General features: G+C 48.9%; 2 protein-coding genes across 6 annotated transcripts in view; both read right to left on the bottom strand.

Annotated features, from left to right (window-relative positions):
- The window catches only part of R3HCC1 (R3H domain and coiled-coil containing 1), a 193,043-nt gene that overhangs the window by 3,231 nt on the left and 165,450 nt on the right, over window positions 1–24,362 (bottom strand). For 2 of the 3 annotated variants that reach the window (XM_075997206.1, XM_075997208.1), the window contains exons 2-6: window positions 3,849–3,878; window positions 3,373–3,500; window positions 2,864–3,001; window positions 1,601–2,198; window positions 630–802 (exon numbers count right to left, since the gene is read on the bottom strand). In XM_075997206.1, coding sequence (XP_075853321.1) covers window positions 630–802; window positions 1,601–2,198; window positions 2,864–3,001; window positions 3,373–3,500; window positions 3,849–3,878 — 1,067 coding nt within the window. The remainder of the gene's footprint in view (window positions 1–629; window positions 803–1,600; window positions 2,199–2,863; window positions 3,002–3,372; window positions 3,501–3,848; window positions 3,879–24,362) is intronic. The other variant, XM_075997207.1, reaches the window with a different exon arrangement.
- CHMP7 (charged multivesicular body protein 7) lies at window positions 15,397–24,343 on the bottom strand. 3 transcript variants are annotated; one of them, XM_012739343.3, is made up of 10 exons: window positions 23,952–24,343; window positions 21,710–21,881; window positions 19,421–19,606; window positions 18,535–18,668; window positions 17,672–17,720; window positions 17,305–17,424; window positions 16,909–17,007; window positions 16,627–16,687; window positions 15,945–16,124; window positions 15,397–15,725 (listed from the first exon to the last, which is right to left on the bottom strand). In XM_012739343.3, exons 1-10 carry the CDS (start codon window positions 24,248–24,250, stop codon window positions 15,673–15,675), a joined length of 1,353 nt encoding a protein of 450 aa, XP_012594797.2. In that variant the 5' UTR covers window positions 24,251–24,343; the 3' UTR covers window positions 15,397–15,672. The 3 variants fall into 3 exon arrangements, with proteins under 3 accessions (XP_012594797.2, XP_012594798.2, XP_075853324.1); XM_012739344.3 differs by having other exon boundaries at window positions 24,122–24,269; XM_075997209.1 differs by lacking the exon at window positions 16,627–16,687.

Here is a 24,362-nt window from a genome sequence, read left to right as displayed (position 1 = left end):
CCTGGCTCAGCCACAGAAGAGCAAGCCATGCCCCACCTGGCTGCCCCCGGCTTCCCTCCAGCTCAGGCACGGAGTATAAGGGAGGGTTTTGGGAAACAGGGTCAGGATGCAGAAAGAGAGTTTAAAAAGCCAAAGCAGGAAAAGAAAGGGAAAGTGGAGAAAGGAAAATGAGAATTTTTAAAAAAGCAAAAGAAAAAAGGAGAGAAGACAGGAAGGCGGAGCCAAAGGAATCTGGGGATGCTGAAGACAAGGGAAGTCGGTCTCAACACGGCCCTCTGGCCTCCATCCTGACCTCCACGCCGCCCTGCAGGGTGGCTCAGGTCATCCCAGAATCCGTCCCTGCACCGAGCTGGCCCACAGCCTGCAAGGAGGTGGGGCTCGGGGAGGCGAGTGGGCTGCCCTGTCCCTTGAGACTGACGGAGGGTCTCACGGGGTCCTGGCAGGCATGTGGCCGTGCAGGGGGACCGGCCCAGGTCTAGGGCCTCCACAATGTGTCTATAACCAAAAATGCAGCTTTCCCCTCCCCAGTCAGGACAGCAGGCTGCCCAGGAGTACAGCGTCCAGGCAACACACCCCGTTTCTGCTCCTCCCCAAAACCTAAGCACCCCGCCTCCCCGGCCACCACTCACTGGAACTCAGAAAATGTGGCCAGCAGGTCCTCAGTCTTGAGTGCTGGCTCAAAGTCGTAGATCTCCACCACGTGGGCAAAGTCCTTCTCTACGGGCAGCTCCTCCACGAAGGAGGACAGGTCCACGTGGACCTTCTCTATCTGAATCTCCTTCTCAGTCAGGTTGTCCATGATCTGCAGAGATCAGACCTTTTAGCAAGGGACCCTGACACACAGCACTCCAAGCAACTAAACCACACTCTGAGCTCCGCAGGGAGTCTGGGCTGGAAGGTCAAGAAGCCTGGGTTTCAGGGGAGGCCACTTACTTAATATGCAGTCCCCACTGGGTGACCGGCATTTACACACATGTTTCATATAATCCTGAAAACTATATTCTATATCCCTGCTTTACAGATGGAGAAACTAAGGTCCAAGAGTTAAGCAATTTTGGCCAAAGTTGCACAGTCAGTAAGAGACAGAGCTGGGCAAGTCCGAGATGTTCCCTTCCCTGGTGAACGAAGTGATATTGAGCAAGTCTTTCTAGTCTGCGTTCTTCACAAATAAAATGACAATAAAAGATGCCCACCCTCCCAACCAAATCTACAGCCAGTCTGAGGGGCAGACACATGGTTCCAAGGAAAGAAGATTTGTAAGACAAGGCTTCCAGCAGAAGAGTAATTTCTGTGACCAATTTTTGCACGTGACTAAGCAGTTGCACATTCTATCTATGTTACCTCAAGAAACATGTATTATCATGTTTGTTTCCAGACGAGGAAACTGAGACTAAGGAAAGCAAAATGACTTGCCCAGGGTCAACCAGCTCCTAAACACTCGAGCTGAGACCCAAATCCACACCCCCATGTTTCCTAAGGGACCCTATCACCCAACACCCAGCCCTGCACCCCAACCCCACCCTCCCTTGGTGCCCGTCCGCCCATGGCCACACCCACCTCACTTCCGCCCTCCCTTTTCTGGGCTCAAGAGCACCATCACCTCCTGCAGCAGCTCACTGTGATCGTCCTCCGAGCAGCTGCCAGGCCCCTCCTCTTCCACTTCTTCTTCCTCTCCCTCCTCTGCCACCATAGTCTTCTCCAGCTGACTCTCTTGTCCTGCTTCCAGGCCCAGCTGCAGGCTGGACACAAGCTGTGTGGCCTTCTCCACCATGTCTCCCTTCCCTGAGGGACTCTTATACCCTGGCGGCTCAGGACCAACCAGGTCCAGCCGTGGCTCATTCTTGCAACTTTGGCCTGGGCCCTTTAAGTCCTCTGTTCCCTGAGTCACCAACACAGGGAGTCCCTGATCAGAGTTGGGGTCCCCAGCACCAACTTCTCTAGGCTCTTCTGGGACCCCACCAGCTGGGGGCTCTCCCTTGAGCCCCGGGGTAGAGCTCAGCGCCCAGTCTTCTTGTCTGCGCAGCACGCGGGGCACATACAAAGGCTGGTCCGGCCTGCGTCCATGCCACCGGCCAGCCCGTGCACCGCGGGCACCAGCAGTCACTCCCTGGTTTGAGGTAGGCCGAGGACCACGGTACTTGCCAGGGTGGGACGCAAGAGGGCGGCAGGGGCCAGAGAGGCCATCTGAACTGGGTACCCTGGAGCAGGAACAGAAAGAGGTGGTCAGAGTGTGTTGGAGACCCAAGGAAAATGGTTTACTGGAGCCACCTGTTATTCAGGTGTGACACTCAAGTCAGCATTAGGCAGAAGCCAAAGCCCAAAGGATCCTCAAAAATCCCTTAGGCAGGCGTCATGGTGGAGGCTGAATGCCATCTCTGTAACCCCAATTAGAGATGGCTAGACCTCCGGTCACGCACCAGGTGATGAGGTAAATACTTGCAGGTAGGAGCTATGCTATTAGAAAAACAAGTAACTTTAAGCACTATAATCCAAGTCATTGCCATAAGATGCTCATCCTGAGAGACGCACATGGGAACAGAGATGACTAAACGCCCAGCAGGGGATTCTCCGCTGCCCTGATCTCTCTGGGATTGCTGGGCAGACGCCCCCCCTCCCCTGACTGAAACTGCTCTCTTTCTCTCTTTTGGCCCAATACGTATAGCTGAGTTTGCCGAGCGAGTACCACAATGTCTGTCTACGCCACTGCGGAAGCAAAGGGCAGCATTGACTTTAGGCAGCTGGGGCTGGGGACAGAGGCATCAGCCCTGGTTCCTGCCAAGCTCTGCCCTCCCAGGGGCTGACCAGCTGGCCCAACCAGCCACACGCACCTGCTGAGGGCCATCCATGGCGGTAGGCTACACACCTGATGTCGAGGTGACAGATGACCGTCCTCCTCTTCCAGCCCTCCCCAACAGAGAAGCTGCTCAGGAGATCAAAATTCTCTGCTGTTCTGTGGATCAGGTACCGGAGGCGACTGGAGAGTGGGGGAAAAAGAAGAACCCTGGGAAGGGATGGGAAGGAGCGCTGAGCCGGGGTCCGGGTCTAGCCCCTGAGGCCGGACTTCTACCAGGTCCACTCCCAGGTTAATTGTGGCTTAACAGCAGGCTCCTCCTGCCCCGTTGGGTCCCGGGTGGACTGCAGAAGAGCTGGGCAAGAGTGGTCACAGGGAGCCACTGGTTCATCCCCATCCCCAAGTCGGGCCCCTCCATCTGGGGTGGGGGGGGGGGTGCTGGGAATTACAAAGGAAAGATGCAGCAAGGTCAGGGCCAGCTGCCAGCCAGTTCCCTGGGATGCACTACCAGGGGGAGGGGCACAGGTGGCTCCAGAGACCCTGCCCCTCCCAGCAGGGCGGGCGCCCTCACACCAGCCTACTTCGACAGCTGCTTCTGCAGCAGGAAGCGGTCCAACTCCTCCTGGATCCCGTGGACAAAGTCATTCTCGGCTGAGGAGAGGAAGACACCGTCCAGGCAGAGAAGGGCCAGGGTGACAGGTGGGAGAGCCTGCAGGGGAGGCGGGCAGGGCCGCAGATCAGGGCACAGACCCTGCACCCGCCATGACCCCGCAAGCCGGTGCCGAAAGGGCCCTGGAGACCTCTTGGTCCAAGGTCCCTCCTTTGGCAAGTGAGGAGGCAGGCTCCGCGGCGGGGAAGTGACGTGCCCGGGCCCCCCGCCAGTCGATGGCCCGGGGGCTCCTACTCAGCGACCCGCCCGGGGAAGTGCCGCGGGGGGTGGCCTCGCACCCGCCCCGGCGCCCACGGGCTCTCGGGGACCTGCCCTGCGCCGCCCAGCCGCCCCTCCCCAGCCGGGAGCCAGGGGCCCAGGCGAGCGCCCCAAGCCCGCCGCGCTCACCGCGGCCGCCTGCGCGTCGCAGCCGCCCGCAGGGTCCCCGGGGGCCAGCGCGCCCGAGAGAGGCCCGGGGCTCTGCGAGGCACAGCGCCACCGCGCGGCCTGGGGGAGTTATTGCAGAAACGGGAGAGGGGCGCGTGCTTGTCATCTATGGGGGTGGAGGGGGGTTGGGTGCACCTGCCACTAACACAAACGTCACCGCTTCTCCCACAGCGACGCGACTAGGTATTACATTCCCTGCAAAACCAAGCCCCAGAAAGGTGAAATAACTTGTCCAAAGTTGCATAGATACTAAATTCTAGAGTCTTGCTTTGAGCAAAGGTGCGTCGGATTCCAAGGTCAGCTCTGCGTTTTTCCCCCAGTGACGGCACACTGTCTTCTAGGATCATTTAAGTTAAGCAAGCACTTCTGAGCAGCCATTAAATACTACATGCTAGGTAGTGGCAGTGCTAGATTTTCCCACTCACCTCCCCAGGGACTTAACAGAGGAATGAGGAGGAAGGAAGTTTCCAAACACCAAGTATTCGGCACCCTCTGCCCATCACTGCCCTTCCTTCTTCCTTCCTCCCTCACTGATGGAGCCTGTAAAGACGTCTTAGTTCACACGGCAAGGTCACTGACAAGGTGTGATGGCTTGTGGGTAACTGGGTCAGGCAGGCACTGTCATGGGATAATGCCAGCATCCACCTTAAATGGAGCCTGAAATTCTTGCCATCGGACAGTCTGTTGGGTGGGATATTATGTGTACTCTAGGAGACCATGGCTGAAATTCTCCTGTTCCCTGAAAAATGTTAAATGTAAGCCTTTGGCCATCCTGAATCCAGAAGCCCAGAGCAGCTCACAGCAAAGCCGGGCCCTGAGCTAAGGGCACTTACGACACAGGTTTTGGTACAGGGGCGGGGCAGTCTCAGTGGGTCCAGCAGTAAGACACAGGCAGGATGAGGGAGGAAGGGCTGTCCCTCAAAAAGTCAACTGGGGACAGAGAAATGGAGAAAAAGATAAGACACATTTTGCCAGCCCCACCCGCTCCCCACGCTGGCTGAATGGAAGTGGGGGCTGGCGCAGTGGCATTGTTTTATCTGACCAGGCTCCCTTGCTCGGAGGTAGGAGGTTGAGAGGCAAGTCCACTTAGCACCTATGGGCCAGAGATGACCAGATATGACCTGGGAGAAAAACACATGCTGGCCCAGAAAACAAAGGCCCAGCTTTGGTAACAGAGTGACTGTTTCTCCCCAAAATGGAGGAACAAACCCAAAACCCAGGAAGAAAATCCAAGCCCCTGCCTCTTGAGAGCTGGTTCAACATACAGGTGTTCGGCAAATTCAGAGAGATGAGCCCTCACAGGAAGGCTGCCCAGGAATCTAGTTTCTGCCACACCCTCTTTAGGTAACTCAGAGGCCAAACAGGATAAAAAGGTTCCAGCACCCAGGCCCACGCGGTGGATGAAGGTTATCTAGGGATGCCAGGTAAATGGGGGGAAGGAATTAGAAGCACATCTGTCCACATTATTTGGGGGTAAATAGCAGGTGGGGGTAGAATGGTCCCAATTAAAAGGCAAGTAGACACAACAAAAGCAATATAGAGGACAGGCAGAATTGCTACAGAAAAGAAGAAGAAAGAGCACATCAGGAAAAAAGACACAGGATAAGAATATCTTGGAAGACTGTTGAGAAAACAGAAGAAAATTTCAGTTAACAAGTGCTTCACACTCTCAAAGAAGTCAAAGAAAGCCTGATTTCCATGTTCAATGGATAGATAATGGGTTGAGATGAAAGGGAACTGTCAGGAAAGTCGTGAAAGAAGCAATCACGGGAACAGCAAAAACTAGCGCCAACAATGCTGAGAACATATCAGCCACACGGAGTAAAGGCTTACGAAAACCAAGATAATTACTATTTGCATAAAGCTTGCCAAACAAACTGCATTTTCATCTTGGCAGCAGCCCTTTCAGATGAAAATTATTGCCCATGTTGTAGGGAGATAAAATGAGGTTTGGCCCCGGGTCGCCCAGCTAAGAAGTGTAGGGTTGGGACCCTAATCTGACTGCCAGGCAGCCCCTGCTCTGAAATGAGATTAAGACTCTCTATCTGTAGAATGTCATTAGAATTGTCTTAATCCCGTGGCCAGGCCAGGAGTGGTGGCTCACGCCTGTAATCCTAGCACTCTGGGAGGCCGAGGTGGGCGGATCGTTTGAGCTCAGGAGTTCGAGACCAGCCTGAGCAAGAGCGAGACCTCATCTCTAGAAAGATATTAATTGGCCAACTAAAAATAGATAGAAAAAATTAGCCAGGCATGATGGCGCATGTCTGTAGTCCCAGCTACTCGGGAGGCTGAGGCAGGAGGATCGCTTGAGCCCAGGGAGTCTGGGGTTGCTGTGAACTAGGCTGATGCCATGGCACTCACTGTAGCCTGGGCAACAGAGTGAGACTCTGTCTCAAAAAAAAAAAAAAATCCCATGGTTAATAGCCAGACACAGAAGTCAGGAATTAAATAAATTAGTTGGAGCCAATTGGGGGAAAAGCAGCCCGGATGTGTGCTATTGAATATCACCCAGAATGGGAGGCGTGATTGAAAGATGGTGAAAGCACTGAAGCCAGGGGATGTGGGGTTGCAAACAGTCCCAGCTGAAGGGGTAGACCTGGAGTTCCCTGCAGCCAGTGACCCTAAATAACGACCGAGTGCAACTCTCTTTGCCATGCGCAAGATCACCTTGGGCAACTGCATCCTTAGAGTCTGTGTCCTGGTCTCACATCTCACTCTAAGCAGCTGTAACCCACCAGAGAAGGTAATACAGGATTGAATTGTCTGCCCAATAACCTCAGCTTGCTTGAGATGACAATTGTTCTCTTCATGTTTAAGCGTCTTTCCATCCCAGAAGGGTAAAGCTTAAGAATGTCCCATTTATGTTTGTTATTTAAAGTCATTGTAATGTTCACGTGGTTTTGGCATATTAGAGACTCTAATGCAGGGGTCCTCAAACTTTTTAAACAGGGGGCCAGTTCACTGTCCCTTAGACCATTGGAGGGCCGGACTATAGTTTAAAAAATACTAGGAACAAATTCTTATGCACACTGCACATATCTTATTTTGAAGTAAAAAACAAATGGGCAAAAACACCCGCAGACCGTAGTTTGAGGATGCCTGCTCTAAAGCATTAGGTTAATTTAAAAGGTAAAATGGCCGGGCACGGTGGTTCACACCTGTAATCCTAACAATCTGGGAGGCTGAGGCAGGAGGATCGTTCAAGGTCAGGATTTTGAAACCAGCCTGAGCAAGAGTGAGAACCCCCCCGGCCCCCGTCTCTACTAAAAATAGAAAAGAAATTAATTGGCCAACTAAAAATATATAGAAAAAATTAGCTGGGCATGGTGGCGCATGCCTGTAGTCCCAGCTACTCGGGAGGCTGAGGCAGTAAGATCGCTTGAGCCCAGGAGTTTGAGGTTGCTGTGAACTAGGCTGATGCCACAGCACTCTATCCCGGGTGTCAAAGTGAGACTCTGTCTTAAAAAAAAAAAAGGTAAAATGGATATCAGACTTACAATTTTAAATGGGCAGATGTAAGAGAACTGGACTAAGTTTGTAAACAGTGTTATAATATTAAAGAGAACTGGTTTTACAATATTTTAGATCAATGACAGTTGTTTATTAGTACAGCACGTAGGAAGGTTTTGCTTCAAAGCTGCTGGGTGATTCGTTTGATGTGCTTAAAAAGAAAATCAGGACTTCTGGGAAGATGAAGTAAACATGCTTTTTCTATGCTTTCCACTTAATACAACTAAAATCCTGGATGTTATATATAAAACAAACATAAGATCCTGAAAGAAAGCAGTCCAGCTAGGGCCCTCAGCATCCAAGGAACGACAAAATGCGAAGTCCCCTAGGTTTTTTATGCCTCAGACCCCCAGACCTGGAACTTAAAGCCACAAACTCATCAACACCAAGAGATATGGACTTACAAAAACCCACAAAACTGGGGGGGGGAAATGGGCATTTATTGAAACCTTAAAATCTGTACCCCCATAATATGCCGAAATAATAAAAAAAAAAAAAAACCACAAAACCACAAAAAAAAGCAAAACTCCAACAAAATCCCTTTTTCTCTAGGCAGAGAGCCAGGAAAGGGGCAGCCTAGCAGGACAGAAGACATTGCAACAATGACTGCCGTACCCCAAACACACAGCGTCCTCACCCACACAGGCAAAGGCCAAGAGGGACGCCTAGACTGTCGCCCTCACCAGGTTGTAGCGAGCACTGCAACCTTTCCGCCAAGATGATGTCAGAGAAGGCCAAGCAGGAAGCTGGAGGTCTGTCCCTCTAGGCAGTAAGGAGCCCCCTTCCTTGCGATGTCAGTAGAGACCCATGGGGAACCTGGACTTGCACCTGTCCCTGGCGTTAAAGAGGCACCCCCTCCCCTTCTCTATGGGGGTGGTGTCAGAGGAGGCCTCGTGGACAGCAGGGTTTTCACCCCACCTAGAGATGGTGAGGCCACTCCATCCTCCTGGTATCCATGAAGCACTGGTATCCATGAAACACTAGGAGCAGCCACTGGGCACTTCCTCCCCTCCCAGCCAGGACAATGTCTGCAGAGGTCTCTTGGGGACCCAGAACTCTTCCCCCACCCCGCAGAAAGGAGGAGCTCCCACTTCAGATGCCAAAGGAAGGAGGGGTGGGAAGGTGACTAAAAGAGTTGGGAAAGATCCTTGTGTTCAGTATCTTAAATAGCAGTGGTTGACACATGAACCTACAAATGGGATAAAATTATATTGAACTAGATATGCACACACACGAGTGTAAGTAAAACTGGAAACATTTGATTAAGATTAGTAGATTGTACTAATGTCGATTCTAGGTTGTGATATTGTACTACAGCTTGCAGGATGTTACCTTTGGGGGAAACCGGGTAAAGTGTACACGGGATCTCTCCATGTTATTTCTCACAATTGCAGGGGGCCCTATAACTTTCTCAATAAAAATTTCAATTAAAAAAAGGAATATCAGGCGGGGTGCAGTGGCTCACGCCTGTAATTCTAGCACTCTGAGAGGCCGAGGCAGGCAGATCGCTCAAGGTCAGGAGTTCGAACCCAGCCTGAGCAAAAGCAAGACCCCGTCTCTACTATAAATAGAAAGACATTAATTGGCCAACTAATATATATAGAAAAAATTAGCCAGGCATGGTGGCGCATGCCTGCAGTCCCAGCTACTCGGGAGGCTGAGGCAGCAGGATTGCTTGAGCCCAGGAGTTTGAGGTTGCTGAGAGCTAGGCTGATGCCACAGCACTCTAGCCTGGGCAACAGACTGAGACTATGTCTCAAAAAAAAAAGAAAATCAGATATATGAAATTTATAAGTGCAGGTGAAATGTTTAATAACTTACTAAATATAAATAAAACTGGGACCAAATGTTTAAGTAAAATTTGCTCTATCATCTTGAGTTTACCTAAGTTGTACTCATTTATATATAATATATATCTAATACATAATTTATATATAATATATAGATAATATAATAATATATAATATATTATATATAAACAAAAGCATAATATTTATACATTGAAATGTAAAACCTAATGAAAATTAGGTATTTAAATTTATTATTTTTATAAAACAACAACATCTAAATAACTATAAGAAGTCATTTGTGAATAAAAGCTACTCTCAGACATGAAAAACTCCACATAGAAAACTACATGGAGCTTCTTTTCTTTGAGACAGAATCTCACTTTGTTGCCCAAGCTAGAGTGCCATGGCATCAGCCTAGCTCACAGCAACCTCAAGCTCCTCGGCTCAAGCGATCCTCCTGCCTCAGCCTCCCGAGTAGCTGGGACTACAGGCATGCGCCACCATGCCCGCTAATTTTTTCTATATATTTTTAGTTAGCCAATTAATTTCTTTCTATTTTTTTTTTAGTAGAGATGGGGTCTCAATCTTGCTCAGGCTGGTTTCAATCTCCTGACCTTGAGTAATCCTTCCGCCTCGGCCTCCCAGAGTGCTAGGATTACAGGTGTGAGCCACCGCACCCGGCCTTACATGGAATTTCTTTTAAAAGCCAGAGAGATTGAAGCAGTTCAAGAAAAATATAAATACAGAAACCTGCATTGGAGATCTAATATATGGATAATTGGTATACCTGAGGCGGAAAACAAAATTGTTGGAACAGGAAAAAAAAATTAAAATGCCACAAAAGAAAATGTGAACCTACAGATTAGAATGGCTTAGCAAAGTAAAATGGTGTTCTAGAAGATAAATAAATAAATAAAAGGCAGATACAGATTATGGTAAGCTTATTTTCCCCAGGGATTAAAAAAAAAAAAAGACTACTATCATTATTTAGGCAGAATACAAAGGGAAAAAATTATGTATCTTGCAGAATTTCCTAGCAACTCAATGCCAGGAGACAATGGAACAATATCTGTAGAATCCTAAAGGGCAAATGTTAAGACAAGAAAATTCTATAAACTGTAATGGCAATGATAAATATTCTCAAACTAGCAGTGACAATGGAAGTCTATCTCTCATAGAAATTCTGCCCAGACAAATGGGTGATCCTGGGGGGGAGATGCCAAGTGTTGGACTGACAGCCACTGTTTGGAGCCAGCCTGTCATGTGTCCTGCACTCTCAAGACTGTAAAATCCATATATAACTGAATTTTCCCCCCTCTAATGATCTAGTCAATCTATTCCAGAACAAATTGCCCAGATTGGCCTCTTTGACAGCCTCCAACTAATCACCTTAATTAGAAAACCAACATTCAGTCTTCCTAGGCTGGCACCCTTTCCCCCTATAAATCCTCCCTCCCTCCTTCCCTCCTTGATTGATTGATTAGTTGATTGATTGATTGATTTTTGCCTGTTTCCTTGATAAGAATTGAATGGCTGCCTCCTTAGGGTACTTGTGAGTTGGTTACCCCACGAACTAACTGTTTCTGGGTTATGCTTTGACATTCATGGTCGAAGAAGATGTCCCACATTATATTCAGGAAGAGACAAGGCTATCTCCCAGCACCTCTAGCATGTGCGATTTTTCTAGAGGTTTTAGCAAAAGCCAGTTGACCAAAAGACATAAAATCTGGAAAGCTTAGAAATTTGATGAGATCAAATTATCATTGTTTGCAGAATATTTGATTTGTTTTTTAACCCACAAAGTCAAGGAAATCAACTAAGAAACCCTTATAAGCAAGAACCGTGTCCATAAGTGGAGCCAAGGTGGCGGGAGTGGCAGAGAGCAGAGCGGGGCCAAGAAAAGAGAGAAGGGGAGGTGACAGAGGTGGCCAGGCCATTAAGAGGGGACTGTGCCATCCATCCCAGCCTCTGCTGTACCTGATTGGCCTTAGTCGTTGTCTTGTGTGTCACCCCAGCTGGGGAGGGTCCCCACCACACTCCCCAAATCTCTGCTGCTTTTGTTGTCCCTCAGTTCCCAGGAGACCAGGGCCCCAGCCCCTCCCGAGTTCTAGCCCTTCTTAAAGGGCCAGAGCATTGGGAACCCAGATTGGGTGAGCGGGGTCTCCCCAATGGGCTTCGGGGCTCAGGACTGTCCTCATCTCAGCTCCCAGGCTTCCACCAATGTCCCCTTACAGCGACATGACTTTGCAGGCATTTGGACGCTACCTCCAAACCCAGATTTTATTTCCCAAGTTCAAGTGCCAACCGCAAATGACAGCCTGTGGCCCCAGTGGGGTCTAAGGGGCCAGAGGGAAAATGATTAAAAATGAACATTAAGGCCGGGCATGGTGGCTCACACCTGTAATCCTAGCACTCTGAGAGGCCGAGGTGGGATTGCTCAAGGTCAGGAGTTCAAAACCAGCCTGAGCAAGAGTGAGACTCCATGTCTACTAAAAATAGAAAAGAAATTAATTGGCCAACTAAAAATATATAGAAAAAATTAGCCGGGCATGGTAGTGCATGCCTGTAGTCCCAGCTACTCGGGAGGCTGAGTCAAAAGGATTGCTTGAGCCCAGGAGTTTGAGGTTGCTGTGAGCTAGGCTGACGCTATGGCACTCTAGCCTGGGCAACAGAGTGAGACTCTGTCTCAAAAAAAAAAATGAACATTAAGCCTTGTCTCTTCTTTATGGTGTTTGCTGGAGATTTATATTAGATATGCTTTATTAGGTTAAGATTCTCTTCTAGACCTAGTTTATTGATTTCTCTTATTAAACCATAATGGGCATTGAATTTTATCAATGCTCTTCTGCACTGATCGAGGACTGGGTAAGATAGTTATTCTTTCATCTGTTGATGTGAACAGGGCCATCGGCAGCCCACACGGTACCTTTGTGTGAAATTAGACAAAAGCGTTCCTTCCTCCAGGCAGACGCAGCCCCGTGCCAGGGTCCACAGCTTGGCAGCAAAACTTGAATTGGATTTCAGTCCCATGCAATCCTTTAGCAAGATGCCCATATGCAGGTTAGAATCTGTGAAATTAGAATGTGTTAGAATTTGCGAGGAGTCTGGCTCTAGGCCAAAACCCCATGTGTGGATTTTCCAGGCCTGACCAGAGGCAATTACAAAGGCTTTGCCCGGCAGCCCTGGCGGTGGAGGCTGCCCTCCCTGCAGGAGACTGGACACACAGCCAGCAGCTACAGTCTGGGGGAGTTGCGGGCTGGCAAGGGCTCAGCCGAAGCCCCGCCTGGCCATGCTCTCCCGAGTACCAGCAGCATCTGAATTCCTGGCCAGGGCTCCTCTATTCACAAGGCTGCTTATGGGGAAGGAAGGTTCTTCTGAGATCACTGGTGGGGATAGGGGTGGGAATTAAAAACACTTCTCTCCAATCCCACTTAGTACTTTACCACCTCTAAGCCTTCAGCCCCTTCCCCGAGGCCCACAGGTCCACATCGAGAGCCCATAAGAGCTTTTTGTTCAGGATTCTTCCTCCTCTTGGCTGGCTCATCTGCCCCTCACTGAGCGGTTCCATGGGGGAGAATGGGACAGTGGGGAGCTGGCATCCTTTCTTGTGCAGTCTCTTGCCTATGCTACTGCCCTGAGAAAGTGAAGACTCCACTGCTCCTCCCAGCCTGGCTCCTTGTCTTAATGGACGACCTTGACACCTGGCAGCTCAGCTGACAACCCACATGACCGTAGCTGGTGGCTTGGTTGTCAATGACATGAGGGGATTTTCTGATATTAAACCACCCTGGATAAACAAGGATAAACCAAACTTGATAATGCAGGAATTACTTAAAAAGATACTTTGCTGCCAGGCGTGGTGGCTCACGCCTGTAATCCCAGCACGCTGGGAGGTTGAGGCAGGTGGATCGCTCAAGGTCATGAGTTCAACACCAGCCTGAGCAAGAGTAAGACCCTGTCTCTACTAAAAATAGAAAGAAATTAATTGGCCAACTAAAACTATATAGAAAAAAAAATTACAGTTTGAGGACAGCGACCTTGATGCTGATACTGGTGATTTCCAGATCCTATGACAAATCAGTCAATTCGTGTGATAGTAATAAAATTGTGGGCTGTTTAAAAAAAAAGAAAAAAAAATTAGCCGAGCATGGTGGCATATGCCTGTAGTCCCAGCTACTTGGGAGGCTGAGGCAGGAAGATTGCTTGAGCCCAGGAGTTTGAGGTTGCTGTGAGCTAGGCTGATGCCATGGCACTCTAGCCCGGGCAACAGAATGAGACTGTCTCAAAAAAAAATTTTTACTTTGCTAATAGGTTTCCTAAAATTTTTAATAGCATATTAATTTTCAATCTATCCCCCCTCTTTTTTTTTATAGTAGCATGTAAGGATATAAATTTGCCCTTTTTTTTTGAGACAGACCCAAGTAATTTAGAATTGTTTTTATAATTCCAAACGTTTTGTTTGTTACCCCATTCCTGTAGTCTCTAGCTTAATTGAATGATGACCAAAGAACATGCATAACACAATTATTAATCTTTTAGTATTTGTTGAGACTTGCCTTGTGTCCTAGTATTATACGTGGCCAACTTTTGTAATTATTTTATATATGCTTAAAAAGTGACTAGTCTGTAAACTAGTTCATGCTGCACAAAAAAAAAAAAAAAAAAAGTGACTAGTCTGTTAGAGAGTTGAAGATATTTCAGGGAGAATCAAGTTTGTTAATTATGTGGTTCAAGTCTTCCATATCCTTCTAATTTTTGGTCTACTTGATCTATGAGTTGATATCACACTATTAGAATACAATGTATTAAAATTCCCCACTGTTATTGTGATTTGTCAATTTCTCTTTGTATTCTATCTTTAATTTATATACTGTGAAACTATATTATGGATTGTACGTAAATGTAGAAAAGATCTGGAGATATTTTCTCCATTCTCCTGTGGCCTTAAGAGAAAGAACCAAGGAGTTTATAAGCTGGAGGTTGAGGTAGGGAAAGGCACGAAGGAACAAGAAACTAATCCTAACCTAAAGAAGAGACAAGGACAAGTGCTCGGTTTTTGGTTTGTTTTTTTTTTTTTCATTTAATTATTTACCAGGTAAAAAAGAAAAAATAGTGATTGTTTCTCTTCACCCCCAACATTTCCGTTTCCCAAGGTCCAGTGGGAGAGAAATTCATTGACCAGACCGGTGATTTGTGCTCCTGGCCTGGAGCAAATTCTTCTCCTCTGCTCTACCCACCTGGGGTAGGAGGGAGGGACAGGGCAAAGGGCTCCAGGCAGATATCCTTGCTCCTGGGCGGCAGAGTGGCAGTGTGGCTGTCATGACCCTCTACTGCCTGTCCTCCCACCATACTCTCCCCAGTTCCTCAAAGGAAGCAGAAAGGTGGGACTGCAGGAGGCAGGGGCGGTGCACAGCCGGCAGGGGAAGCACACGCGGACCCTGCAGAAGGGCACGACCTCCCGGTCTATTGCACATCCTGGCGCAGACCCCCTGCCCTGAGCAGTGGGCTAAAAGCAAAATGTTTTCTAGATTCAAACCAAGATCCTGTTGTTGTGTGCCAGGCTCAAGAAGGGGAGGTGTAGTGTTGTGTGGCTCATTCTGGAAAATAAATACATACTTTTAAATTTAAGTTACTCATGATGGGGCCAAGGCAAAAATTTCGCCTCTTTAAAAAAGCATATAGGATTTGGACATCTTGGGGGCCCTAGAGTCACCTGGGCCTCTCCCCACCCAAGTGCAAAAGACCCAGAATAACCCCTTCCCCATCAGCAGATCTCATTCTGCATAAGATGGAAGAGGCGGTGTCCACCAACCACGTGAGCCCCCTCCCAGCTGTCACACCTCTGAGCCACTCTGGGTGACCTTTTTTTCTGAACACTTGGAGATTTTGGTAACCCTAGAGAAAAATCTTTTACATTGTATGTTTCTCCATAAAATAGCAGCTATTAAGTCCCCTCAAACAAAACTTTTAAGTATTTGAGTCTCATTCTTCTCATTACCAGTATAAATCAGGTGGGACAGGAGTAAGTAATTTAACTGACATTACGGACAGAATAAACCCCTCTAAAAGACCATGGGGGTTGCTGGTAGGGGGACTGATTTTGATTTGACAAAGCTGCAAATCTTTCACCTTCGTGGGCTGGAACAAAGCTGGTGGGTGAAGACAAACCTAACTGAGCCAATGACAAGAACTGCAGGCTATGAGAGACGACGGGTCAAACACACAACTGTATAAAGTGTGGCACTAGTAAGATGAGAAGGCAGGTCCATGACACCAGCTGGGAGCACGCCTGCGGGGCAACGCTTCCAGAGATCCTATCTGTCCTGTAGTAGGTGGTAGTAGCATCCAGATAAATCAGAGTGGTTCTCCTTCCTCCTCTTCCCCACGAACTGTGAAGAGCTTCTCATTTAAATGACTATATACACACACAAGCCTGGTCTTTCTTTTACATGAGGGTCCTTCACATGAGGGTCCCTACAATGGCTTTAGAGAGTCGGTTCCAATTGCCTTTTCGGAGATTTACTGCTTGGGATGGAACCTGCAGAAAGAAGAAATGACTGAACACTACAACAAGAAAATCTTTAAGATGAAAGCATCCTAGTGTTTAAGGGACTGAGTTTTAAAATAAGTAACAAACCCCCAATTCCCTTACAGGGCTTTGGTACCCCAGCAAATCGAGTCATTGGGCTGGGACCCACAGGCTCTGTTAGCTAGAAGGCCACCTGCACACCGGCAACCGTGGAAAGCAGCTCCATACCTCCTTCTGATAAAGACAGCTTCTCAAGTTCAGCTTCAAGTTCAGCATCTGAGATCCTAGGGTTAGGCACACTGTTGGTATAAAACGTCTGATGGGGGTTGTCGGGCAGATCCAAAGGTTCTTTGGTGGTGTCCTGAAGGAGGATGTCCAACTCCTTCTCCAGTTCCTCACTGTCAAAATCTGGATAGAAGAGATGACATCAGAACACACAAACTCCAGGAGGAAACGCATTAATGAGTCCAAGACTAAGGTTACCAAATCCACTGAGCTTTACAAAAAATGCCAAGCGTCCTTGCAGGTTAAGAATATCATGCAAGTCAGGAGACAGAGGGTGCCTTCAAGCAGATACTCTTTTTCCTTATAGAGCTAAGTCATCAAGGAGGTGTGCTCTGCTAACCCCATGGAACGGACACTGCCTCCCCTCGCCCTTCAAGAAGGATCTTCTGGTCAGAAGCCTTGTGAATAAGAAACCCCGGAGTCACTAGCACAGCCTCTTGAGGAGGAAATGGCAATTCCCTCCTACTGCTCCTACAGAAAAGCCCCTGGTCAGCTCTGCCGGGAGGAGCCTCCCTGCACCAGGAGAAGCAAATCCATGATGAAACCACAGAACAGGGAAGCGATGTCCTCTTAGAAAGAAAGGAAGAAAGAGAGCGAGCATCATCTATCTCATCAACTCACTCACCTAAGCCATTGGTTACCCCACCAGCCAGAGTCTGAGAAACTTCATCCTGGGTGTCACAGAGCTGTAAGAGACAAGTACAAGCCCTGGAACTAGGAATGGGGGCTCCGAGCATCTCAATGTCTAGGGTTACAAAGCAAGACCGCCCCATCTGAGAATCAAGGAAAGCTTCCCTCAGTTCACAAGGTAACATGTCAAGTTTGGGAAAAGAGGACATGTAACAAAGTCAAATCTGTCCCCTATAACTTCCTTCTGTGTGTGCCCCTCCCTGGCTCCTTCCTGTACCTCTTGGATCTGATCCACAAGGCTCTCTGCCTTCTCCACTGTGACATCCTTCATGGAGAGTTTGAGTGCTCCTACCCCAGCCTGGTAGGCATTAAATACCTAAAGAGAAAGCAAAGTTATTAGTGCAAATGACAAACATTTGGCTATAAACGCTTGGAGATTTTATATATATATATATAGTTTCAGCTCCAACAGATAGCTTTGGGGTTTTTCTGTAACCGAAGTTCAATTCACCCCACGAGCACTGGGGCCAAACTTCCCACCAGGAAAGGCAAAGGCAACCCCACCACATCCTGAAAGAACCCAGGTGCCCTCCAAACAGCAAAGCCACAGTCATAGGGCTGAGCGGTGTATGCTGGAGAGACCAGCCCATGCTGGAGGGGAGGGAGCAGCTACCATCTGATCTGTCTGGGAGGCGCAGATCCGGTCCAGAATGCCTTGAACAGTGTCCAGCTTGGCATGCAGGGCCTCAATGCGCTTCTCCGTCCGTTGCTTGGCCTTGAGAGACCTCAGTGCCTAGGGGGCATGGAGACTTAGGTCAGGGCTGGATTGCACAAGCCAGAGGGCAAAAGGAAGACAGCCCTTCCCAGACAGTAAGTCCACCCCACGCCTCCTACCCTCTCATTTGTAAAATCAGCTGGGGTGCCTGGACCACCTGCAGACTCTGTCCCCTCGAGCCCGCTGCAGGCTGCTCTCTGAACTGCTGGGCACCTCTCCCTGCGGCCCAAGACACTGCTACATGGCGGAGGGGACGAGAACTCACCAGTTGCTTCTTTCCTTCTCGGCATGCCCGGCGGGCTTCTTCTTTACACCTGTGAAACAAAGGGACAGATGGAGATGACAGTGCCACAGGATGGGAGTGGCAGGGTCCTCAAGGGTCCCTGAGAACAGCACTTAGTTAAGGTGGTTTGAAATCTGAAGACCAAACCCACTCTAGCCAACAGCAAGGGAAATGATGCCCATCAGCCCACTGCCAAACTCTTGCAGCAAGTCAAGACACGGCTCAGGCTTGAGGGAAGGCAAACCGACTAAGGAGGAGCTGTTTCAATCCACAGGGAGAGAACACGAAAACAGGGCACCTCACATACATTTTCGCATTTTGGGAGACAGGAAATCGATTGCTAACACTAACAATGACCTTGGACATATCCCTTTGCCTTCCAACTAAGCTGGATCTCTCCCATTTTAAGATAGAGTGAACACTTTCTAATCCAGTGTCTACGTCTTCCTTTCCGAGTGTTCGTGCGCCCTGACAGGGATCCCTGGTACAGTCACCTGAAGGGAAGAGGAGTCCCCACAAAGACTTGTGAAGGCAGAGACCTGTCTTGTTCACTGTTGTACCCTGAGTCCCAGAGACAATGCCTGGCTGATGGTCCAATGAATACTGGCACAGAAGAGCATAAACATAACACACAGTCGTAATCTCATTGGGGGGGCATTAAGACTCATTTTTTTGTCCTTTGTGATATTGTGTTTTCCATGATTTCTGCATTGAACAGTTAATACTTTTACTACTAACAACAACCTTTTTTTTTTTTTAAGAGTCTACAGATAACCAATGTTTTGCTGGCTCTGAGGGCCAGGTAAGGTGGGGGGTGGGGGGCCCAGCACAGGGGTAAAAGTTACCTCTCTGCCTCCTGGGATAAGGACTCCACTTTGCGCGAGAGAATCTGCTCACTCTGCATCAGCTGGTACACCCCGACATCCACGTCGTTGACAGGAGACACCTTGGCATGTGGGCCCCGGGCAAACTTCACAATCTGAGGGACAGGGACAAATTACTGCTGTCCCTACCATAAAAGCTGAGAAATTTCCAAGCAAGAGTGCTGGTGGGCATGTAGGTACAACTGTCTCCGCTTATTTGTGGGGGACACATCCCAAGACTCCCGGCAGATGCCTGAAACCTCAGATAGGACTGAATTCTATATATACATATTATGCATGAGGTTTTTTTTTTCCTTCTTCACAATTTTTCCAGTAGAAGATTCGTTCTTACCATAGATTTTAGCAAGCTCAGCATGTGATTCTTTTTCTTTTGTTATTAGGTCGAGAACTTTCACATTTTCATTTAAAAGAAGCACTTTCTGGCTTCTCTTTGGCATATCCAAACTGCCAGCATCACTACTCTTGTGCCTTGGGGCCATTACTCATATAATAAGGGTTATTTAAACATAAGCACTGTGATTCCAAGACAGTTGATCTGATAACCAAGACAGCCACTAAGTAACTCTTGGGCAGAGAGTGTCTACAGCGTGGATACAATGGACAAAGGGACAATTCATGTCCTGGGCAAGATAGAGCAGGATATTGTGAGATTTCATCCTGTTACTCAGAATGATATGCAATTGAAATCTTATGTTTATGTTTGGAATTTACCATTTAATATTTTTGGACTGTGGTTGACCACAGATAACTGAAATCTTGGAAAGCAAAACCTTGGCCAAGGGGGGACTACTGTATACACTTAATAAGTCACTACTGAGTCAGTGAATGAACAGATGAACTTCCATACCTTCTCCCCATTCTGCTCCAGGACCGTGACTCTCTTCTCCTTCTGCAGCTGCAGCAACACCAAGTAGAAGGTCCTCTCGTCTGGGCAGGAGTTGGCACAGAGGGCGCTCAGCTCCGAAAGGGCCACCACAGGGTGGGAGGAGAGAGGGGAGCTCTGATACAGACGATACACCTCCTCCGCCTTTTCCTGCAGGAGAGGCAAAATAGGCTTACGGGCCCTGGTCACCACCGTGGGACACACTGAGCCCTGACCCTGAGCTTCAAAACTGTGATCACACAAGGTAAGAGCAGGGACACACTGACCCCAACCTCCCTAAAGTAGTGGCTTTTTAAAAAAGAAAAAGGACTTATGTTTTTTAAAACCTTGGAGGAAAGTTGAGTGATTGTGTATGAAACGAGGCACGTGACTCGTGGGGAGCTAGCCGGCTCTTAGCTTGCACTTTGATCTGGGACTTCACGTTTCTACCTCTCCCTGGCCTTGGTTCCCCAAGGAACTGCAGGTGTAGCAGAAGGAGCTGTGAGCTAGAGATAAGGCCTGATTTCCAGCCTGGCCAATGCGACCAGTCACCACCACTGGTCCTAAGTAACCCTGTCACAAACCAAGGAGGGTAGATGAGATGGCATTTGAATTCCCTCCCAATTCTGCCTGCTCTGTTTCTCCGCCCATGGGCAATACTGCAAATGCTGCAAAAGGACTGCAAAAGAGGACCTGAGCTTGGCCCAGAACCACGCAAACCACACTGCAGTCTCTGCGGGGACCCTGACTGAGCCCCGGAGCTCCGGGTACTGGGTAGGGGGACTAACCACCTGTGTGGGGAGATGGAGTGTAGATGGGAAGAAGGGGGTCTCCCTGATGAAAATGTGGTCTGTTCAAACATCCTGGGGGACAGAGAGAGAATGGTCGCTTTAATCTGAGGCAGAGTGTGCTGGGGTCTGTCGAGGTGAGGAGAAACCAGTGCTTTTCTTGGGGTGGGGGTGGGAATCATGAACTGGTCCAGCCATGTGGAAGCTTTTGGGGCTATGCAAGGGCCCTGAGGTCAGGCTCGGTCTGTGAGTCTACAATACACTTCTGCCACTCAGTGTTCAGTCCATGTCGTAAACACACACACACAGAAAGGTTCCCACAACCCCAGCTGTAGCGGTTTTGGTGCAATGGTGGCTGAAGCAGGTCTGCACCGGGTGACAGAGTGAATCGGAGGTGAGGAAGCAGTGACGACAAAGCTTGATCAATAAGGTGATAGCAGATACCAGGCAGGGCCCAGGTACTGCAGGAGACAATGTGTGATAGGAAAAGCTTGGGTGGGTTTGGAGGCTGAAGAAGGAGGGCATCAAGAGAGGGAGATTGACAGGCAGGGCAGAGGCAAGCTGATGGGACAAAGGACAGGCAACCTGAGTGTGGGGGAGGGGGGCGGAGGAGGTTAGGCTGGGTGAGCGATAGAAAACTGCAGGCCTGACTCAGGAGAGTCTACCCTCTCTGTGAAGTGCCCACAGGCAGTAAAGAGGACAAAGAATGGAACAAGTGTGTAGGAACGGGAGAGGACAAGAAAGCTGGGCTGCTGAGTGGCTCTCAGGGTCTTCTACAGTTGGGGGCCACCAAGGGGGCCTCAGTCTGGGTGACGGTGATTTTCTCCAGCAGGGATGGCAGACCGTGCAGCTGATCTAAGGCTGTGGATCTGCTGGGCATCTCCTGGCATCAACCAAGGGACATGTGAAGGAAAGTCAGCCAAGCAATGGGCCAAGCAATCTGGGCTGGGCGGGAAGGGGAGGCCAGGCCAGGAGGAAGCTGACTGACCAGCACAGTATGAAGGGACCAAGGCCCTGGTGGCCTCTTCAAGGCAGAAGAGCAAGGACAGTGGCAGGCAGGCCATCAGTAAGCTGGAAGCAGAAAGTGTATAGTCAGAAAGTAGAAAGCTGGGCCCAGTTTGCTGATTTAGGGGCAGGCAAAGCTGAAAGCCACAAGGTCCTCAGAAATCCTGCAAAATTTTTATCAGTAAACCACAGAAGGCAATGCACTTCCTCAACTATAGCTTATCATTAATCCCAACAAATACTAGCAAATAATTAATTGCTTGTTACTGACAATTCCCAGACAAAGGATCCCCCTTGAAATGTCAAAGTCTAACAAGTAAATAATGCAACAAAGCATAGTAGAAGAGAGGTCAGATAAACTCAGGTATCAACTATGTCACTATGTAAAAGAGATAGTCTTTTTCTAAAAATGTACACAGGAACGTGAAGGGCCTTGCTATCACACCAGAACACACCCCGACACCCCCTTCTGAGCACCCACCTTGAGCAGCTCCACAGCCACAAGCACCTCCTCAGCTGGGACCTTATTCTCCCCCAGCACGTTAGAAAGAGTCCACTTGAGAGGCTTCAGCAGGAAGACCCCAACCCCCCAGGAGATCCAGCTGCTGTCTACACTGGCCATGAAGTCTGACTCCCGCTGCAGCTCTCCTCGGCTGCGGGGGAAAGAAAGAAAAGGGCATCTAGCAGCACTTAATGCAATGTCCCATTCTAGCCCCCTCCCCCACCCCACCTCCCAACTCCAAGAGAGGAATTTTACCATCACCATCATCATCACTATTATTTATTAGGAACCTACGCTGTGCCAGCTATATGATACACAGCATGGTTTATACTATAGCCTTAAGCCTCACAATAATTCTTTCTGTAAGATAGGTGGTGTTATCAGCATTTTAACTAATGAGACAACTGAGGGACTGAGAAAGGAAGGAGAGAGGCCAAATCTAAACCAGGATTTGCCAGGCTGCAAAATACAAGCGCTCCACTCAGACTGTACAGAGGCACAGGAGGCTACCAGACCCACATTGAGATTTCCTTTGAAAAACGGAGCTCAAAACAATAAAGAGAAAATAATGGATCATTGTCAAGTATAAAACATAAGAAAGATACAGAGACATACAGAGGAAGGGCTCTCTGCTATTCCTAAGCTAGGGTGGGGATGAGATTTAAGTTTTGCACAGTAGTAAAAATAGCAGCTAAACTTATTAACTGCTTTTACCACGGGCCAGTCACTATGCTAAGGGCTATATAAGGAATATCTCTTCAAATCTTCACAATAAACCTAGGTTCAATTATCACCATTTTATAATTAGTCAAACTGAGGCTTATTAAAGACAGCATACAATTTGTCCAGGCCCACATAATTTAGCAAATGGCAGAGCCAAGTTTTGGTTCCAGGCTGGTTGGCCACCAAGAAAGCTATTAACCATGATGCTCTGCTGCTTCCATGGAGAAATATCTCCCCATATAATAAACCCTTCAGGTGCCAGATCCAGGCCAGCACCAGGAAGCTTCAGTAGAGTGCCAGCAGTCAGGAGAGGAGATATAGAGCAGTTGCAGGTCTCTGGATTGGGAATGGAAGACGATCTCCTTCTGCAATAAGGAGGCTCATTCTGGTCTTGTCCCTTACTGACTTCTTCAGCTACTGTTTCCCCTGCCCCCCACTTCAGGCATGAATTAAAACTTTTTCCACAGTACACTTTCTCAGAAAGGAGAAGTTCAGAAAGGCTTGTCACATCAATGTCAAACAATGAAAAAGTACTGGGAACAAAAGTAGAGAAGGTAGACCTCTTAATCAGCAAGAGCGGCAAGCGAAAACAAAAAACAAAAAAACACATCAGAGTCGATTTTCTCCTTCCTTCACTGAGGGAGGTACCAGGCTAAGCTGATCTCAGTGATAATGTACAGTGTGAAGTGCAAATGACTTAGAATCTGAGGGCCAGTGGTCCAGTCCTGGCATTACCTCTAACTAGCTGTGTAACCCTGAGTAAGTCACTTGACCTCTCTGAGATTCAGTTTCCTCTTCTGTCTGCTGAGGATAACTCTATAACCTCTCCATAAGGTACTGAGAGGGTTAGACACAATGGTGTATGCAAGGTATCTGCATACTGTGAAGTGTGTACAAATATTAGATATCAATGTTACCTCCTTAGGTACCTCCAAAACACTGCACCTGTAGCACACGATACCACCTACAGACCTTTTTAAGGCACCAAGATACTCAGTAAAGCTTTCCTCCTCCCCTTCATGTCCTCTGTGCTCCAAACAGCCTGTGCCAAGGACAAGCCAGACGCATGACCTGTGCCATGGGTTGATGCAAGAGCTCACAAGCCTCTTCCCTACGACTGTCCTCTTCCTAGCTCTGACCTTCCTTAGTTCACTAAATCCTATCTAGTAGACCTTCTGCTCCAAGAGTAATTCAAATTTGGAGGCCCTTACAAATAACTACATAACGGGATTCTAGTTCAGACAAATCATTCTCACCTCTGCCAGGCTGGCTTCTCATTTCACTGTCCGGAATACATCTGATCGGACTATCCTGGCCCTCAATCTCCTCCCAGGTCCCCCCTCTGTCCCCCAGCCTCTTTCTTATCTTCTTCCTTTTTCGCTCACTGAACGAACACTGGACGCCTACTCTGACCCAGACTCCTGGGCTGGGCGCAGTGCACGGTCAAGGAACAGGACCGGGTCCCGCCCCACCCGCCCGGCCCCGGCCCGCCCCTCACCGCAGCAGGTCCTGCAGCACGGTGGCCAGCCCCAGCGGGACGCTACCCTTGCGCTGAAAGGCCTCCTGCAAGTCCCGCAGACGCAGGCGCACCACCCCCTGGCGGCGGCTGTGGCTCAGCACCAACGGCGCCCAGAAGCCCATCTTGCTGTCCCAGTCGGTGCTGTTCACCTCGCGACTCCTCTTGAAGGCGGAGAACAGGAAGGACATGCGCTCCTCATCCTCCTCCCACTCGGGGGGCAGTAGGCCTGCCGAGTCTGCCCCGGCCAGGGCCTCGGCCTCCCGCTCCGGGGACCACATCGGAACCCCAGCCCCGGCAAGGACCCGAACACAACCCTGGCCCTGGTCCTCTTCCGCCCTAGTTCCCTCCCGGCTTCCGTTCCCGGACCACCTCCTTCTCTGTCATCACGTC

Source organism: Microcebus murinus, chromosome 24, assembly GCF_040939455.1.
Source record: "Microcebus murinus isolate Inina chromosome 24, M.murinus_Inina_mat1.0, whole genome shotgun sequence".
Classification (NCBI taxonomy): domain Eukaryota; kingdom Metazoa; phylum Chordata; class Mammalia; order Primates; family Cheirogaleidae; genus Microcebus; species Microcebus murinus.
This window is presented reverse-complemented; position numbering and strand designations above follow the sequence as displayed.